Source organism: Cariama cristata, unplaced genomic scaffold (genome assembly GCF_000690535.1).
Source record: "Cariama cristata isolate BGI_N322 unplaced genomic scaffold, ASM69053v1 scaffold1961, whole genome shotgun sequence".
NCBI lineage: Eukaryota > Metazoa > Chordata > Aves > Cariamiformes > Cariamidae > Cariama > Cariama cristata.
The window spans coordinates 216,351-237,613 of record NW_009599730.1 but is presented as its reverse complement, the minus strand read 5'-3'; the positions used below and the strand labels follow the sequence as shown (position 1 = coordinate 237,613).

The window sequence follows — 21,263 nt, the reverse complement described above, 5'->3', positions numbered from 1 at the left end:
TCATTATGCTGCCAACAGCAGAAGTTGCCATCTTCTCAGAGAGATCAGGCATGACCAGCAGAAACAGATGCAATTTTAGTTAAATTAAAGCATGTGGCACTACTCAAATAAATAAAAATAAAAAAGTCTACATAAAACATTACCTTCTTATTCATTTGATCTGCTCCACACACGTACCAAAAGCACAGTTGTTGCTTTTAGTGATAAAAATAAAATGGAAGTGCACTTCACGCCAGTGGAATGACAGAAATGGAAAATATGGAACCCTGTAACAACATTTTTATAATCCTTTTCCAGAATTGAACTGTACTTCAAACATTTTCTTGTTTTTATTTTTAAAGATTCTTAGGAATAAAGGCAGGCATACATAAAAATATTTTTTCCCTGAAAAACTATGTATTAAGAGAATGCAAGAGTAAGCAATGCCTGTCCAGGGACCAGCTATTCTGATATATGTTTAACAGAGAAAAAATACTAAAAGGAGGAAAATATTTTCTTATAGCCTTGGCATCACAGCACAGCACCTGGGCTTTATGGGAAAGCCCTGCAGCGTGGGATGACAGAAGGATTCAGGTTGGAAGGGACCTCAGGAGGACTCTGGTCCGACCTCCTGCTCAGAGCAGGGTGAGCCATGAGATCAGACCAGTTTATTCAGTTGGGTCTTGAAAACTGGAGACAGCATTCCAGATGTAGACTTCTAAGTGTCAAATAAAAGGGGGTCGTCATGTCCATCAATCTACTATGCTTGTGTTAACACAGCCCAAGAGGCTGTTAGCCTTTTTTCGTTAGCAGGGCACACAGCTGGCTCATGTCCAGCTGCTGTCTACCAAGATCCACAGGTTCCTTCCAGCAGAACTGCAACCAGCCTGTCAGTGCCCAGACTGTATTACTGCAAAAGGTTATTCCTTCCCAGATGCAGACATTGCATTTGTCTCTGTTGAATTTCATAAGGTTCCTGTTGGCCCATTTCTTTGCCTAAGTCCCTCTGAGTGATGGCCCTACCCTCCAGTGTATCAACTGTCCCCCGTCCATTTTGTGCTACCTACAAACTTGATGAGCATGCACTCCAACACCTCCTCCAGATCACTGATAAAGAAGCTGGACAGGGCATGTCCCATTACAGTCCCCTGTTCACTTGTTACTGGCTTCAAGTGGACAACCACTTCTTAATCGTTATCCCTGAGCTCAATCACCCAACCAGATGGATACGTACACGTAGTGATTCAGAGAGATGCATTTACTTGGAAGTAACTTCCAAAGCTCCAGTTACTTGGAAGCCCAAGCAGCATGGCAGCATGCAAAACGGAGGACATTTCAAGGCAATTTAATTAGGAATGAACCAGGCTTAATTTCCCCTAAAAAAACCCACACCAAAAATAAAACTTACAGACTCCCATGATCATCTAGAATGAAATGCTAGCAAAATGCCCAAGAGTACCTGAAACCAAGCATAGTGTATCTTTAAGATGGAATACTTACATCACTTCTAGTCGAGCCTTTCTGGAGTCGTTTCCTCCAAAAGAAATGACCTCACAGGTGTAGTCACCAATGTCACCTGACCATGTCTGGCTGATGAGGAGGGTCCCATCTTTCTCTACCGTGATTCTGGAACTGCTGGATGGATTTATTACAACACTGTCCTTCTTCCAAAGATACCTGAGTATTACAATGTTTCAGTTATTAATTACTAATAAGAACATCAAAATAGATTTATTTGAACTGTGCTGTAAAGTATCAGCTTCTGTAATTGCACGTTAAAAATGACAGGCCCCTACACTTACTTTCAGGAGCAGTGCACTTTACAAATTCAAGTTTTAGATCCGTGATCGGAATAAGAAATGTAATTGCATCCAAGACACTATATATTTTATTAACAATACTATATATTTTACATAGAAAAGGTGAATATGCAAGTTCTTAAAGTCAGACTTCATTAACATTTTAGACCAGAACATCATATTCTGCAATTAACAGCTGAGATGTTGGCCTATCTCTGCTAAGGCTGTAATAATGTTAGACTGCCGTAATCAGTAACACCTTGAAACTGCTGTGGTGACGTTTACTAGAGTTCATCCATCAAAACACACAAATACCAACATGTCAGAGATGTGTATAGCCCATAGTCTTACAATTAAGTATCTCTACATGAAATTTTTACACCTGTATTTCTTTTTCCGAAGTTCTTTCTGCAGCTCACCCTTCTAGCACCCTCCAAGCTGTTCCTTGCATTTTCTTTCTTTTTTGTTGCTTTCAGACTACATGAATTTTCATGGTAAATTTATTTTAAAATGATGAGCTTCCTTCAAGTGCTGTAGTGCAAATTTTGACAGTTCAGACATATTCTGGTTTTCTTTACACAGTTAAAGGAGAATATAGCCCCTAGTTATTGAGTTGTTTCCAAGAACATGAGCATTTCTTGCGTGGCTTTCATGCACACCAATGTAAACACTTCTGAAATCCTATACCTTCTCTTTGGCTTTTACTCTCATTAAGTATCAGCTTCTGACAAGTTGGTTTTATTGATAGTGTATTAACCTTGACAGTAAAATCATGGAACGCTATATTGAAGTCATGAAGTGGAACATAGCTCATTGTAAATAATACATAAGGCTGAAATGGAAGATGGGATTTATATGATTAATGATACAGTGTACAATCTTATAAGGTAGTAATCAGGGGTCTGGTGTTAGAATCTGGGGTCCTGAAACTTTTCACCTGATGCTATTCACATAGCTTATAAAATTAAGCTCAGATAAACCACACAAACAAGAACTGACATCACCAACCTGATTGAAATTCTAGGATCATGAGTCGCTTCACATCGCAGAGTGGCTGTGGTTCCTTTGATCACAGTGCTATCCTCAGGAGGGTGAACAATGAAAGTGCGATCTGAAAGGAACGCAAGCCATAGTTCAGGTGAAATTACAGCATTTTGACTAGGATATTCACTCAGAGAGCAGGCAACTGAACATTTGTCATTCAAAGCAAGCAGGCCATTCCTCTTCAAGTCTTTGCTGTGAAGGCTCCCGTCCCTCTAATGTCATTGTGTCAAGAAGAGGTGGTACACCGTGGGGTTCAGAGGAGTAAAAGCAGCGGAGGGGGTGAGTCCGAGTTGGCAGTGATTTGTGTAGGAAGAGTGCTAAAGCTGTACTAACTCTCGCTTGTCTTGTGGTAAGCATCTACAGCAACTCCCTAAAGTCATAAGGCAGCAAGTATGTTTGTAATGTGTTATGAATGAATCCAAACATACATCAAGTCAGGAAACAAGTCACACTGTTTGGAGTAGGGAAAACAAAAAACAAGAAAATCTGTGCAAAGAAGAATATGCTAGAAAAATATCCAGAAAGAGGAAAACTTAAATGGCACCCTACAATCTCGTCAAATCCAGGAAAGCGATTAAAGGAGGAGGAGCTTCTGGTAGTCTGAATTTTCCATATAAGAAAGATATGCTGTTTACTCAAATGTTTCAGAACATCTTTATTCAAGCACCTCCTGGAGACCCTGAACACAATAATTGCTGTAACTACAGCAACCAGATCTGGTGTGAAAGATCTCTATTATGCTTAACACACAGTAGCAGCAGCAGATAGCATCCGCTGAAGCAGGTAGACAACTAGGATGAGTACAGAAGATACGTGGATAATGTTAATCAGTTCCAAATCCCTACAGAGATAATCAGCATCTACTGAGACATGCACAAGAAGAAATTATCAGCAAAATCAAAAGCTAACTCTAATAGCATGGAATTTTTAGCATTATTCCTGACATACCTATATATGCCTTCTAGCTTTATAATTGTGCTGCTGCTACACAAATATTAGGTTATAGTCACTTTTCTTTTCCCCCTCCAATGCAGTGCAATGAACAGGAACTGTCTTTAATACATGTAAGAACCGTGCCTTTGAGAATTAATAGGAAGGATTTTCTTTACTTGATCTATACACCTAGATATCTTTCAGTTTACAACATCCTGGTATGTATACCAACCCTATATCATCAATAAGATATAAATATGACGGCCATATGACACAAGTACATTATATTTACTGCCAGTATTGTTTTCAGGTATTCCCAGCTTCAAAAGAAAAAATGTTGCTGATTTAACTTGCACAGTTTGGGGATTAACAAATGCCAAGTATGCACCACACATCAGCAGCATAATCAGTACTTCAAGTACAGGAGAGGAGAGAGGGCCACAACACTTCTGTATTTATCATCATCTTCATCGGTTTTAATTATTTTTAGTCCCAGCTTAGGGATCATTATCTCCTACCTTTAGTAGCAAAAAACATGTTACACTTACATTTAACTCACTTAGGAGTAACACCGGTGAACCTGTTGGATCAGACTCTCTTCCCCAACAGAAATAAAAAAATAGAGATCAAGGGCAAACGGGGAAGGACAAAATCATTTCACAGGTTGCCCTGTGCCCTGCCAATCTGTAGCATGAGAGACTAGCTGAAGTCTGCACTATTTTGGTTTGACTTCCAACAGTGCCCAGAGCCACAAAAAAATACAAAGGTATGAGGAAAATCATACCCATTGTAACTGTGGCCACAGCCTTTGTAACAGCAGGGGCTGCTCTACACTGTCTGCAGACTCCTGAAGGCAGAAACCAACTGCAAATAGTCAAATCTACAAGTTAAAAGGTCTGATTTGCAATGTGAGATTCACCAAGGCAAAACCTGAGTAAAATTGTAATTATGATTGAAACTCTATTTCAATACACTTCCTTTCACAGAATATAAAAGTTTATATGCATAATTTTACAAACAAAAAGGGTATTTGTGATAAGTTTCCTAAAATAGCTACATCATTCCTATTAAATCATACAAGTATCTCTATTAACTAGAAAAGCATAATTACTCATGAAAATTTCCTGAGCATACAACAAAAACTGATTAATACTTGATTAAAGTTAGACTTTAAACAAAGCATTATCCTTACTCCACACTGTCAGCATCACAAAAGCATTCAGAGCTCCTTCAGAGTTGACTGCACAGCAAGTATAATTGCCAGCATCCTGAAGGAAAACGGGTGTTATCTGGAGCCCTCCAGATTCAAGAAGAATGAACCGAGGAATCTGAACTGAGCCACTGGCTAATATCTGGTTTCCTGAAACACAGAAGGGAAAATCAGCATGATTAGTGTCACGTAGACTGCACGGATTAAGCACTGCAATTCTAGTTCTTCCAAAAAGACTATTACAGCCTATCCAGGCCACTGGCTCACAACAGCCCCACAACAAACCCTCGGCTCGCAGAACCAGAGAAATGAAGAAATATGCACTCAATGGATCTACAGAATCGCAATAATAGGAATGGACAATAAAACGTGGATTACAGCATTTCCACAACAACTTAGTAACTGGTTACCTTTCTTCCATGAGATGGCAGGTTTTGGAGCCCCTGAAACTTCACAGGTTAGCATTGCGGTCATCCCCTCTGTAACGGTGGTATCCTCCGGAGGCTGTATAAATGCTGGTTTAATGTCTAGAATCAAAAATTTAAAAAACTCAATGCATCAGCTACCAGAAAGATCTTTTACCTATTATCATGGACTACTTTACATCCACTTTTATTGAGCTGATCATGGAGAAGGACATGACAATAATACATGAAAACTTTTCAGCGGTGACTGTAACCTTTCATTATTCATCTCCTAGGAATTGCCTAATTCAGTTTATTACCTACATGGAAAATAAAAATCTGTCAGTGCTTGTACACGTACAAGTAAGACGGTTACAGAAAAAGGAAGATAAAGCTCACAATGAGTGTTTGGGGGGAAGTTGAGAAATCTAGATAAACAAAACTATTTTCTTTCATCTTCATAACAGAGTTCTTTAAGATGAAAAGCAACTTGAGAAAGGCATTAACTTTGAAACTTAAATGTCAGCCAAAAGAATTTAGAACCTGAGTCTTATCCAAGACATTTTCCAAGTTTCTTTCTCTCTTATTTTCCCCCAGTTGCATTTTATTACATTTTTTTCTGCAGTTTTGTAGATATATATTGAACTGGGGCTGATCTATTTTCTGAGGCCAGTAGGAATTCCAGTCAGTATGTGTATTTTTCGCTCTTGGGCTAAAAATCTGCTTCCTGAAGAGGAGTTATAGTGTTACAGAAATGCCTGTTAATAATCGCTTTTAAAAGAGACTACTAGGATTTGTAATTCTTCCATAGAGAAGGGTGTACTTCATTAACAAAACCATTTAATCAGACTTTTTGGCCAAATAAAGACATTTAACTTGAACTTTCTTTCTTTCCCCTACTAAATGTAGCTGTAGACAAAAGGCAGATAAAATGATACCATGCACAATCATGAAGCGGTACCTCAAATTCAGAACAGAATTACATTAGAGTAGAACTAAATTATTTAAGTAGAAAGGAAAGATGAAAGTATTTCACAATTAATCTGTCTTTTTTCTTTTCACTAAGTTCGCCTTTTGTAGCATGAAATAGGAGAGTTCATCTCAAGCCCCTAATGTCATGGAAAGCGTTTCTACAAGCTTCAGCAGACTGTTTTCAGGCCGCAGAGGACATTTGGGCATACCTTACAGTTAGGGCAGCTACACTTGATGAAAAACAAGGTTCTGTGAGTCAAACTAAACAAGCACAGAACAGTGGAGAAATTTGATGGATGCAGGGTCACCTACAGAAATGACAAGACAACTCATCGATTTCTTATCACAACTCCTTACTCACTAGTCACATCCAGGTAGGTGTACGTCTGTATCTCCCCGGCTTTATTACTAGCAAAACACTGGAAGATTCCAGCGTCCTGAGGACGCAGCGCGTGGATCCGCAGCCCACCACTCAGCAGTACTTTGTAGCGGGGGTTTTCCAGCTTGCTGAGGGGAACAGAGTCTTTATACCAGATCAGGGTGGGAATCGGAACACCTATTAAAAAAAAAAAAGAATAATTTCACTATTAATCTTTGCAAAACATGGTTTAGGTAGTCAAAATACCCATAACTGTCGTGGTCATAGCCCTGGTTTCCCATCCTTCTACATCAATTATTTATATTTTTACAAGCTGCTTTTGATAAATGGAGGCTGCATCTTACATTATCAATGGTAATAATACACTGCAGAACACGTGGGAATAAAACCAGCAAACAGTGAAAGTGGGAATGTTGAAAAAACATGTTATCAAATTACTTTCTTCACCCAATCATATTTCATGCTACTACAAAATAAGATTTACAGCAATTTCATGTTGAAAGCTAGAATCGTGATACATAAACAGCAGCAGCCTGGCAATGCAGCCAGTCTATAAGACTGTTCCATCTCAAATAAGATTCCTCTGTGCTACTGTAGCTAAGATGTCAAAATAAAAAGGAAATGGCAAATTACACATAAAAAATGAAGTGTTCACACGACTGTATTCGAGTCCTAATTTGGCAGCTTAATTTGCGCTGATGTGCAAACAACATGTTGCCAACAATGGGATAGCTTTAAGTTATTATTGTTTTTATTCGTTCTCAAGCTTCACCTGTTATTTGAGAAATGCAGACATTAGGAGAAACAAAAATCCTACCCTAGATATAACTTACAGTCCCGTTTACTCCTGTTCTCTTTCATGTGCATGTTCTACAAACCCTGACATAGTTATTTCACACATATTTTTGCTGCAGTCCTATCTCAGTCAGCTGGGATGAAGTGGCTGTAAATTTAGTATATACAAATAGTGTAGGACTCTTTTTTGATTCGAGAGATGTCAGGGGCACAGTCATACACAGATGTTCCTGTCCCACTCCTCCTATCAGACAATGTTTCATCTTTACATCCAAGAAATCCCTAATTGATCAAATGCTGAAGGCTCTGTGCAGGGATCTGAAGTGAAGCAGATATTTTACTATGTGATTGGATAATCAGAGGACCACAAGGGTATCAAGCTGATTTAAATTATCTCAGCCCCAAACATGGCATTTTCATAATCTCAGAGCTTCACATGCCCTTGTAATAAGGTAAGGAACTATGGACTTAAATTCCCGGGTGAGTGAAATTTGCCCAGAGAAAAGCAGGGTATCACAGCAGCGTTAAGGACGGGTTGTCACTGATGAATTGAGCATCTGCAGACAATGAATTTCACTGCAATGTTGGCAATGACTTAAGGTTCTCAGAGCAAAAGTGCTATGGGAAGATCGATATTACCAACATTATTTATCAGGATTTTAAAAATCCTGAACTTAAATACTACTGTATTATACTTCCATTCATATCTCCTCTCTGTGTACTTATTCTCTTTATACAGACAAAAGTTATATTAACTCCTGGGAAGAATGTACAAACAATGTACGGAATGATTGAAAAACAACATTCAATTGCTGCTGTTACTTTTATAAACATGTACCATTTACTACAATCACCTCTGATGTTCTTGTTCTGCTGGTAAAATAAAATGCACTCATAATCTAGAAGGTAATCATCTCAGGAAGAAATCCACTATGTAGAGTTCATTGTCTGATAGAGAATAGACGTGGTGTAGTAGCTTGCAATAGGCATAATTTAAATTTCATACAACAGCCCATATACAGAATTAGCGTAAATTTCAATGTTCAGAATTCTCGGTGAGAGTGTTATTCATCTCTTGAAAATCCTCCTGGGCAAATACAAATTATCACTGAGTAATGAAGAAACAGATGATGCAAAATGGAATAGTTCTCCTGATGCTGAGAGGCCTGGAAATGATTTCAAGTTTAAATAATAGCAACTCCATTTTCCCACACATTAGACTTGATAGGCACCTAGGAAATAACGAAATCCTGCATTCAGTACACTCAAATCTTTAACATTGGTGTCATTCCATAAATCCCATTCTACTAACAGTATTAGCAAACCTTCTAATCCTATAATCGCTGTGAGATACATCTTCCTATCACTATCTCAGCTGACAAACTGAATATTACCATCTCTATTTTTCTACATTTCGGTTACGGATATCTTCCTCTACTCAAAGTTATGAGTCTGAATAATGGGATCTTATCTAAGCACTCTGATGCCTGTCAGCAGTATTCATTTGGGCTTTAGTGATCTTCCTAGAGAGATTTGTCTTCCAAGTTGTACACATCTTCTTTTATCATTTTGCTACCTCTTTGGCTATAAAAGTGGTTAAACCCAGCTTCCTTTCTTCTCCCCCTCTCCTACCCCACAGCCTTTCCTCTCCCCACACCCCCTAAGGAATTTTGCTTCTTTTCCTTTCTAAACTCTTCTGGTGAAAAAACTATGAACAGAAGAAAACACTTTAAAGACCTTTTGGACTATACCTTCCCAAGCAGTATCACTCCCACCTTACTGTTTGAGAGATTACAGAGCAGCCTAAAAGACTAGTAATAATAAATAAAACAAGCTTATTTCTCAGCATGTATGCAGCACCGTTCATTTTTCACAAATTAATCCAGTGTTACGGAGGAGAAGGGAAGATAGGAAACTGAGACGCTGGTTCTGGCTTTGCCACTGTCTCGGTAACCTTGGGCAAATAATTTATGCAATCTGAGGCTCAGTTTCCCCATCTGTGAAACAGATGCTTGACTCTCTGCCAAATTTAACTTACTTAAGAACCTGGATAAAAGACTCGAAATATTCACTGTGTCATTTTTGTTATTTAGTTTTTATAGCCTTCTCTAGATCCCAGTGGGCTACTGGGGAATCCCAAAAGCATCTTTCCATCTACTTGTCTAAACAGGTAGAACTAAAGTCCAATTAGCTGCACTCCCTAGACACCACCACCGCTGCCTGCAGCTCTAAACTTTCTATAAGCAAATAAGAAAAAGCATTTAAAGGAAACCCATTGAAAATGCAGGCAGCATCAGGGACTGCTGAAAGATATACAGCAGAGCATGGTTACTGCGCAGTCTGATACACTGAAACTCCATTACAGGGAAGTATAAAGCTAGTCCGTGCAAGTTGCAATTTTATTTACAGTTAATCTCTGCTTATACTGTGAAATTAATCTGTCTCTCACACATTCAAAGTGCACCAAGACTTGGCAAATGGGCTTTGTGTACAGAACTTGATGGGGCTGGGGGAAACACAATCTGTCTTCCTATTTGTAGCAAAGGTACAGGACAGCTTTGCGGTTCCCCTAGTGATTTATTCCATCTCCTAGCTCGGAGCAGGGAGACAGCAACCTTCATTTACCCTTTTTTTAAATGCTGGCAATTGCCAGATTTGTGTAATAATGGATCAAAACTCTTCTATGTTTAATACTAGTACCTGCCCTTCACAAGCCTGTTACAGATACTCAGCAAAATAATCCACGTGAAGACAGGTTTCCATGTTCCTGCACCACATTCATCAACAAATCAGATGTGCAGTAGAAGACTTCAGCAGAAATAAACAATTTTGTCTAGTAAGGGTTCCCCTATCTCCAACAAGACCTCATCTACTGAGAACAGTTATGAGTGCCCTATTAATCCTCTTGGGAGCTAAAGTGGTCAAAGGAAGAGTTATGGTAGAAGGAAGAATTAGAAGTCAACCTCTTGTCTCCCTGATTTCTCCAGGTTTTGGTTTTTCTTTTTTTGTAAAACATGAAAAACATCTGAGACAGCAGATAGTTTTTTCAGTGACGGTGAGATAGTCCAGAGGTTCATCAAATAGTTGTGGAGTACTGAAACATTTTTCAAAAAAATCTCAGAATGCTTTTTTAACTCTATTTGTCTAAAGATACAACAGTTTTAATTCTACTACTTGAAAAATCTTGTCCAATAAAAAAATGCTGATATGTTTGTCATAACACACCCCGAAACATAAAGTTGGTGGCACATGGCCAGAATAAATGTCTATCTAGTCACATTTCCTTCCTTTGAAATTGCCTTGTCTTGGATGCTCAGGCACAAAATGCAAGAGCAGCCCAAGGACAAAATGCTATTTCTACCTTCTCAGCTCCAGTAATCTATGCTTTAGCTATTTCCTGAGCCAGAGATTGCATACACACAGCTGTGTTTAATAGTCCTTACTGGATTTTTCTTCCATAAATTTTGTTTGTTTTTCTAAATAAATTTTATTTCTGATCTTAACTACTGCCTGGACCAATGACCTCCACAGCTTATGTTTTCTGAAAAAGTGCTATCTTTCCTTTATTGTACATCTCCTACCTGAAAATTTAGCTGGGTGCATTCTCTACTTCTTGCACTAAGCAATACAGAATTATCTCCCACTCACCTTCCCATATGGCACCCACCCTTCAGTCATCTCTTTCACAAAGAATTCCAGTCAATTTAATTTTTCATTATTCAAAAACCATGGTAGACCTCTAGTTACACCATTCCTACTTTTGTGTATCTTTTCTAGTTTTTCTACATCCCTCTCTCCAATAGAACGCTTAGAATTGTGTAAAGTACTTGAGATAGGGGTGCTGCCCCATGGACTGATACAGTGGCATTCTCTTATTTTTTCTCTATTCCTTTCTTCCCAGTGCCTAACATTTTGAACCACGGCTTGGCACGGAACTGATGTTTTCAGAAGACATACTTTTTCTGCATAGTAATAGGAAATTTCATCTCTGTCAATACTTTCATCTGCCAGTTTATTGTCCAGTCAGTTCAAATCATCAGAACCTTCTGCAACTCTTTTGTGGTCAGGTTTAAAGTTGACTATCTCGAATAATTTTATATATCAGATTTAATGTTGACTATCTTGAATAATTTTATATAATCAGCAAATATTATCAACTTACTATTCATCCTCTTTTCCAGGGCATTTATGAGTATGTTGAACAGCACAGGTTCCAGCAGAGACTCCTGAGGAACTCCATTGTCAGTAGGCCCTGCTAGGTTTTGTTTAAAAAGCTATTAATTAACAACAAGACCTTGTCTCTTATAACCTGAGAGCCTCATTTCTATAAGACCCTTGTGGTAAGAAACCCCATCAAATGTTTCTGAAATTCCAGGTCAAACAGAGCACCCTTACACACATGTGTCTTATTGCACTATTTGCAAAGCTTCCTTCTAGAAAAGCAGTGTTGACTCTTTCCTACATAAAGCATTAAAAAATTCTTAGAATTCAGAATTCTTAACTATACTTAAATGTCAGTTACCAGCATTTCTATTCAGTATAAAAGTTCCATAATTTTAAGAAAAAAGGACATTTGAATTGTTGAAAATATTGACTGCAGATTATGGGTTCCATAACCATACTTTCACCACAGTTAATTTTCTGGCTCAAGACACTAATATCTGTTATATAGTGACAACTACAAAGCAAAGGCAGGCTACCAGAGGAAAAGGAGCAGGAGTTGCCCTGCCCAACACACAAACATGAACGTGCTGGCATTGCTCATCTCTAAACCAAACTACAAGGACTGCCCAATTTTCCAAGGGCAAAAGCCATCCCTCTCCCTTGTACCTGGGATCTGTGATAAACAGCAATAACGCGGAGGCCTCAAAACATTAAAAATTTATATAAGCTGCTTTCTTTAGTACTGGACATACATATATCAATCATCCAAGTTGGAACACTTCTGCACACTCACCCATCGCTTGGCACAGGATGTCCACATCTTTCTCCACTTCAGCCAAAATCACGCTCTCGGGCTCGGCCGTAAAATATGGGGGCTCTTCAGAACGGAGAAAGCAAACAAAAGTAAACAAAGCAAGTCATACCAAAATGATAAATAGGTGTTGATTTTAAGATGTTCATCATATAATCTCTCCACACCCGTTGTACTTAATATAGTGTGTTACAAACAGATTAGTTTGTCTAAGTTTGGCTCTATATGGAGGCGCTTTTTTTGGTGGTAAAAGCATCATAAAAAAAGTCAACAATTTTTTGCTTTGCTGAGTATGAATTCCAAAGAGTCAAGTCAATGTAAGGTAAGATTTAGGGGTTTGCACTACAAATTAATACTCAGAGTAGGAGCTACTTTTCATTTTATAGGTGTGAATCATGGAACATTTTAATTCTTTGCTCAGAAAGGCCCTCCCGAGAGGTTTATAAAGGTTTATATTTACAACATAGCATTTTATAGGATAGTTTGCTTCAGTATCTAAACTAGATTCCACCTCGGGAAGGCATGAAGCATGTCAAATAAAGTGCCATAGCATGTCAGAGAGCTGACATCAGAGGACAAGTGCTGCATAATTTAAAAAAATTCTTCTCAACTGTTTTATTTCTTGAAAGCAAACAGATTTAACGCTTTAATTGAAGTTATAGTAATAATCATAAAAATCCACATTTTATCATTAGGACTAAAGAAAAGATATTAGACATTTAATTAAACAAAGACAAGATTCCAGAAATTGTAGAGTATGTTGTCATGTAACTCTTTCTTCTATGCAGCATAAAATTGAAGAGCACCATGTCAAAGTCCCACAGGCATTAAGGTTGAAGTAATTATCATGGTAACTAAAAACTGCCATAGTCTGTTCAATGCAATTATCATCTGAGCACTGTTTTTAAAAGCATTTTATTTGATTATAACTAGAGTTCTATCGTATCATAGACAAACTCACTGGTAAGTTGTAGAAACTACAGAAAAGACAATATCAGTAGCTTGTGAACAAGTTACTTGTGTTTTCTTTTTAAGGAAATCAAGCATGTTTGAAAAAACGTAGAAAGCTACACCAAGATCTAAAGTCATCTGAGCTGACCTCTCAAATCTTTTCACCAAACATGTCTGAAAACCAGACATGCGGTTTTCATTATTGATAGGACATTAGTATTTTCATAAACAAAACCAAAATCACAAATGTTATCCTACAAAATGTTACTTCTCCTGCTATCACCTGTAGCGTAGCAAGTACTGCTGTCATTTCACAGGGATGAGATGACATGCCAGCAGGTACACATCAGCAAGCACTGGCTTAGATCTCAAAACCCCCTTTCCCAGCACTCCTTCCCGCTAACTACAATAAAATACTTGCTTGAATGTACAGAACTGGGGTCTCATTTGAGCGCCAATGGATATTATGATTCTGTATTCATTCCAAATAAAGTCAATCAATATTACTCTTCAAAATCTTGTGCAGAGGAGGAGGTGAGGTTGCAAAATAGCCTGGAATACTCATTTACCCAGCAAAACCAATAAAACAAGCTGCCTGATTTATTATATTCTAATAATATACACGTGTTAACATTATTGATCCTCACTGCCTAAATATAAAGCTATTAATAAACACACGTAATAAGTTGTGATTTATTGCATATGATCTCATGCATTAATCTGAACAACAAACTGAAACGCTGAACATTTAATTGAAATTCACTGATGGCACTGTGTTTGACATGTTTGATCAACTAAGTTGCTGAGTGCTCTGCAATTCATCTAAGTCCATGTTTTAACTCCGAGTACACGCTTCTCATGTCATCCTCCAAGCCTTGTCTGGTGTTTTCCTTGCACTTCACTTTCCAGAATTTTATCTTTTTAATTTCCAAACTTTTAGCATAGTGTCCTCGCTTACCTACATATCTGTCTGTGAACATAGAGGTAAGTGTCCTTCCGTCCATCTCTCAAAATAAAATTTGAATCTTTTGTTCTACGGCAATTTCATTTGATTGTGAGGGGAGGAAAAGGGGAAAGGTAGCCAAAGCAGTGCAGGAGCAAGACAGGATCCAGACACATACCTCCATATCCAGACATTTGCTTCTAACTTTGAGCTGCTTATGGATGTCTCTTCAGTCAGTGAGGTTCTAATTTATTTTCCTCCTTTCAGGGAGTTCCTGGTTGCACATCTTCCGCCCTCCCTTTTATAATGCACTCTGACCTTAACGGGCCAATTTCTAAACTTGGCAACCTTCAGCTGCCAGCTCTCAAACTTTCTCCTAGGTCAGCAACATATTCACACACCAGTGATAAATTTGCAGATTTACCCTCAACATGGACCCACAGTCCAGCTGCAAAGCACTTAATGTGACCTCAAAGACACCAGCGGTTCCATGACCACTGCTTATGTACTACTGTTGCATACAGTTTCTGCAGTTATACTTGGCATATTTATAGAGTCTGCTTTCCCAGTGCCTCTCCCAAAATCCTATCCTACAATCTGTCCTCCTCCCTTTAAATCCCATACCGGCTGTTACGCCACCCTCAAAGAAACCGCTTAATGTAAGAGATGCTTAGGTGAGTAGGTATCAAGCAATGAATTACCTGACAAGGAACTTGAAGTCAGTGACAACTGTCACTTAGTAAATTGGACTGTGATGTTATAAAAGGAGCATTTACATCAGCTTTTTTTGAAAGAAGTAGGAAGAAACGGAAGCAGACAAGACAGAAAAAGAGCAGGAGCAGCAGAAAGATGCAATCTAATGGCCACAGGCAGCTCCCAGAGGACTTTCATGCTGTAGATGTGCCAACAGACATGATTTCCAGCCTTCAAGCCCAGACTCACCTTTTCCCTTACACTTTTTTACTCCATTCTCACAGCCATTCCAGCAACTGGAAGCCCTGCCAAATCCTACAATTGCCATAGAGGGGTCAAGAGGTGGAGGCAACAACTGCCCATTGAGGGGTCAGATCTTATTCTTGCATGATAAGCACAGATACAAAAAACCTTTCAAAAGCAACTCTACAATTTACTGATTGTTAACCATCTGCTTCTGCTGCCTGGAGTTAGAGATAAGCCTGAATGGGAAGACAAGACTAATTCATAAGGGAATTCCAGAAGATTTAGAATACCACATGGACAACAGTGCTGTGGCATCCAAAGTCTAACGTGATTTAAAGCATGAGAGAATCACAGCAGTATTGGTGTAGGTATACTCTTACGGCTTTGAGGGAAATGAAATGGTGATTTCCATGCTAGCATGCGCTAGCAACATGGATGCTTAAAAGGTCGTTTGCAGTGAGGGTCTATGGCTTCAACAGAATCCAGGCTGCAGAAGAAACGGCTCTAGTGACAGATGCTAGACAACTGAAATCCAGGCTCCCCACTTTTCAGATGAGTCAGATGTGTCACCTGCACATCAGGTGTGTGCCTGAGGGCCTGTAGGCCCAACATAAACAGCAACTGAAAAATTCAGGGTATCTCAACTAGGGTGCTATACTCCACCTGGTGAATAACACTCACAAAGAGGCAGTAAAAATGCAGCAATATTTATAGGGGTCAGATGGCATTCTGGTTGTCTATATATATGACTTTACTGCATGTTTATAAGACTTGGTTTGAATCACATAGTATGAATTTGAACATTTATTGTTGTAGGCAATAATCATGTGTTGAAATGTAATATGGGTGGTGAAATTACAATGTCTTCCAAACTATGTAACATGCCAGACACAAGCTCCCAGACACGGCAATTCCTAGGAATGACAGTAATCTGTTGATATCAGGTCAAAAATTTACTTTTTTTTTCAGATTATAGAATCACAATAGTTAGAATAGGAATGGACCCATTACACCAAGTTCACCTGCTGGCAGTGCAGCATGCTATATGATGAGAGAGGTCACATCTCATATTAGACTGAAAGAAACAGATACTGTATTGTTCTGATATTTTATTGGTGTTTGACTGATCTTAACTAAAAGGTCAAGAACATATAAAGGGGAAAAAGAATATTTGAATATAAATGCACGCTTTTAATACTTGTTGAGGGTTTCAGGGGTTTTTTTGCACTACAGACATCATTGAAAAGATAGCCTCTCTGCAAAGCCCTTGGGAGGCTGCAAAATTTTATACTGTTCTAACTTCCCCCACACAGAGTTACATGGTCACTGATTTTAACATTCAAAAGATATCAGTCAGCATCCATTACATACCCTTCAAGCTGCATTGGAGACGTGTGACCTGATCCTAGATACATACATAAAAGTCAGAAAGAACAGAGAAAGCCCCAGGGGCTCCTCCAAAGCTGAAATTTCTGCATTACTCAGAAATTCAGGCCCGCATATTTAAGAGGAAAATCAAGCCTTAAACATGGAAGCCTTTCTCCAGTACTACCATAAACTAATTTACTTGGTGAATATCCTGTAAAGAAGGGGGAACTGGAAACTCGAGAGCCCCTTATAGGTACGAAGTCCGTAACTCCAGACAGCAGATCAGACTGTCTATGCTGGGAGAGAAGTCACAATGTATATGCAGGCATAACAGGTTCCTTGAAGCAGGATTTTTCTTTGCATGAATATGAGGTTAAAACAGAAAGAGATGAAAAGGTACTCTTAGTTTCTTGCTACGACCCTACTGCGAGCTGCAGTCTGTGTATTCTGAAAGCTTTTATCAGCACAGGGAACACACCTCCTGTTCGTAGAACTGAAAGAAGGGGGAACTTCTCATGAATGTCAGAGGCAGAATTGGACTTTCCAGAATTGCCATTACTTCCCTGTGGTATCGATCCTGTGTGCATTTGGGCCCAAGATGGCATGTCTGCATCCATCTCAAGAAACTCTGAGGCTTGCCAAATCAAAAATTGTCCACATTTCCCTGCTTTGAGCCCAAACTGTAGTTTAGGCAAGTCCAAAGACATTTCATATTATAGTTCTCCTGAAAACTCTTGTTCTTTTCTTACACACAGTACACAAACACAGTCACCATGGAAAACTTTTTTCCTCTGCTTTCAAGACATCATTTGTAGTGTTTCAAAGTGTCTAAGCTAGAGCCACAAGAGCTATTGTTTCCAGAGATCTAAGCACAAGGTATCGAGGTGGCTAGCTACAGAGGAAAATAACTTCTGTTCGGGCAGTTTTGTATACACTCAATGCAAATTCATGAACAATGGCAATGCGCAAAGAAGGCCCTTCTGTATTTCCACGCTTGCTCCTGGAGAAGCACAATGAAGGAGGAATAGCCCTACAGTTCATCTCAGAGCCTAGCCAGGTGGGCCCTCCATATTAATATCAGAATTTTTCTGATGTGTTGCTGAATTCCATGATCCCACAAAGCTGTATCCACACCTGACGAGAACCAGGGCAGCCTTTAAGAGAGAAACAGACCTACCACACTCCCCTATTGTCCTATTTTCAGAAAGAAATCAGTCCAGCTGGGATGTAAAAATTCTCTCTAGGAAACACCAAGATGAGAATAATATGTGTTTTAATCTAGTTGTTCTGGGCACAAAACTGCTCCAATAAGAAGGTAAACCCTCTACTGTGATTCTGCTTTCTTCCATCCTATCCCTTTGGCCAGGTCAACAGGGCTTCAACACCTCATCATACCAGGCCATTCTTTCTAATCATTTTTCTCCTCAGTTTGTTCAGGTTTTACTTTCTGACTACATCTGACTTGAAGAGCAGTATAGATTTCATGTAGTGGAAGGGTTTCATTCCTCATTTTCTTAAGCTCCTAAAATTCGTAATTTCCCACAGAACAATCACTTAAAAAAATGACTATTGCAATTTGTTGCTAACGGAACTTGCAGAACTGGAGCAAAAGAATTTAAGATTCGCTCATTTTCAAATTGGTTTGTTCATGAGAAGACTCCTTAAATTACTTAATCTTCAAACTGTTAGTGATAAAACAAATGTGCTCTTATCTAATCTGCAACAAATCTTTCCCAAACTGTTACTCTGCCAACTGAGGAACATGCTACCCTTTAAAAATTTATAACAACTGCAGCTAATAAAACCAGGGTTTGGAACCACCTCAGTTTATCTTTGCTGGAACAATATGAAGATGTCAGAAAGCTCTTTGCCACATTCAGAAGAAAACTGCAGTGCAGCACAAGACTAGAGGATTTTCTTCTTGCTTATGCGGTACTACTTTATTACATTAGAGATTCAGATTTTTCAAATATTATTGTGATTTTAATTTACAAACTGACACGTACTCTCAGAAATATTCAGAAAAAAATTCAGACCTAATATTGTAGGTCACAAAATAATTTGAACTGAGTACATGCCTTTGTACTAAGTTTCATTGCCTTCTAATAAAGCTCTTGTCACCATCTGAGCCCACATTCAAGCTATGTGACTTCTCTTAGCTGGGAAAGGCAAGGACTGATATATTTGTAAAAAAAGCTTCAATCAACTCAGTATTTGTGATGTCTTCGATGCATCTTTTTATTGCTACCCCTATTCTATCTGTTAATAGCAAAATATTTTTTTCTGTTAATACACAAAAGCTCTCATTACTATACTATCAAGTGTCTATATTTGATTTATTCCAGCCATTTTGAAAACAAATTTCTTCTATTAACATAATTTCCATTTTCTGTTAGTCAAGACCCCTTATTAAGTCCACACTGTGTTACTCTCCCAAGAAGTACAGCTCATTATCAGGTCACTATCAACATGTGTGCACTACATATTTTACGCATGCAAATTGACAAGCATACTTGATTCTCTGTAAGTACTACTCCAACAGACTATGAGGGACACAGAGCAAAAATCCTTAGGTTTGAATCTTGTCTGCACTTTCCTCTAGAACCTCTCCCTTGATTAATTAAAAGATGGACAGATCCATCCAAGAATTCTAAGGCTGAATATAAGTTATGCATTAACTACTAATCCTTTGATTTGGCTTCCTGTTTAGAATTAGAGATCCATCCTGCAGCTCAAGAAACTCATAAATAAAGAAATCTATCAGGCTTTGCTGACACATTGAGTAAACACCTGCAAGTGAAGTGTCTTGTTCCATCAGAAGGAAATAAAAGTAATTGGTAACCAATTTGTTTCTGCTTTCTTTCATCTGCTTGTTCTTATCTACGGGCCTTTTCATAACTTCATTCCCTGACAGCCCCCTAAAACTAGAATAGAAATAATAAAACATTTACAAATAAGAGAGCAGATCAGCTACTAAAGAAAGGCAGCACTGCTAGTTTAATATGATTCCCCAATGATTGTTTCTCAGTTTTATTGTAACTGTATTTAAGAATCCTTTACATTAACTGAGAGGCTGCTTTAAGTATTGCATTAGACTGGATCTGACAGCATAGCAGCAAATTTAAACTAGTTACAATAAAATCTTATGAATAAGGAAGAGTTTAAACAAAAACCATAAATAAGTTAAATCTGCCTCTGTTCCTTAAAGGGAAGGGAAGCAGCGAGGTAATAATTCTGAAAGAGTAAAAAGAAGATGACTGGAACCAAACTTCATCCAGTAGCAAATAAATATAATAGAGACACAGTGCTACAAATGAACCTGGAACAGAGCTTTGTAGAGAGAAGAGCTGTTTTCTCATTTAGCATGAACTACTATAAACCGCTTTAGCGGAATACAGACCATGCAGCAGTCTTTAAAATTGTATTTTCGGAAGGCTAAAAGAGTGTAGAGAATTGCGTGCTGAGTTCCCTCTGCAATGCACTACAGAAATGCATGTGCATGAATTCTGATCAACACTGAGACTTGTATCATTGCCAGAGCAATAACCTCTCCAAGACACTTGCACAGTTATTATTGGGACTACTGCATAAAAGCTAGACTTTACACAACCAGCTCTGGCTTAAAACATCTAAATGTCTCTGTTCTAAAACGTCTCTTTTATTCTAAAAGTCCTAAAAAACTCTACACTGCGTGCAGTGTGCTAATTTGTGTTATTATGAGGATACCGCATGCAAAGTAACCACCATTTCGAAACGACAACTTCCTTGCTACAGCAACACAGAGGTGATGATGGAAACAGGCAGGTAAAGAGCACCAGTGTCCCTTTAAAAATACTAAGTCCAAAGTTTCCCTTGGAGTTGAAGGTCTAGCACATAGTGCCAATTTTTATGGTATTTCCTTCTCCCTTCTATTACCTCAGTAATGGTATCTGCCTGCCTATGTGCTCAGGAACGTCCTTGGCCCCCCGGCTGGCACTTTCAACAGACAACACACAGAAGTGCTCCTAAAAGGCTTCTTTCGGAAATACAGGCACTTGACATATTAAAACTAGATGTAAGCAAGCGGGGAGTTAATCGGGATTTAATGCATCTAAAAGCCAAGATGTGGAAGCTGCCCAGTAAGGATTTTACTACTGTACTTCCCCAACTTCTGATTAAATGTATAGTTTCACAGGGGATTCAGAATCACAACAGTGTTTTTTTTTAAAAAAAAAAAAAAAAAAAAAAAATCTATTTGATGAATTTATATTCATGGGGAAGAACAGCTGAATTAATTTGGAAGATAATCCTCCTTCACCTCCTTTGTTCTGTTCTCCGAAGAAAGGTTGAAATGTAAGGTCAATGGAATATTAAGATATCAATTTTATTTCCTATTATACCTCAGTCCAGAGCCTGTTTTACTAAAAAACACATTGCCTTGAGAATTACCCATCAGGGAAAGAAAGGCTTTCGCTCTTGCTGGTTCCTCTGTGCTGTCTCTCAATTTCGCTTCACAGAAGTACATTCCCACATCAGCAGAGGTTGGGTTGGTGATAGTCAGTCGTCTCCCAAAACTGGTAATGCCACTGGTTA

At 38.6% G+C, this 21,263-nt stretch overlaps 1 protein-coding gene across 1 annotated transcript in view; it reads right to left on the bottom strand.

Moving 5' to 3' along the window:
• LOC104168986 (protein sidekick-1) overlaps nt 1-21,263 on the bottom strand; it is a gene marked incomplete at both ends in the record, with an annotated part of 245,870 nt that overhangs the window by 85,898 nt on the left and 138,709 nt on the right. The window contains 7 exons of the mRNA XM_009709783.1: nt 1,480-1,656; nt 2,787-2,889; nt 4,948-5,115; nt 5,376-5,492; nt 6,703-6,897; nt 12,473-12,556; nt 21,120-21,263. Coding sequence (XP_009708085.1) covers nt 1,480-1,656; nt 2,787-2,889; nt 4,948-5,115; nt 5,376-5,492; nt 6,703-6,897; nt 12,473-12,556; nt 21,120-21,263 — 988 coding nt within the window. The remainder of the gene's footprint in view (nt 1-1,479; nt 1,657-2,786; nt 2,890-4,947; nt 5,116-5,375; nt 5,493-6,702; nt 6,898-12,472; nt 12,557-21,119) is intronic.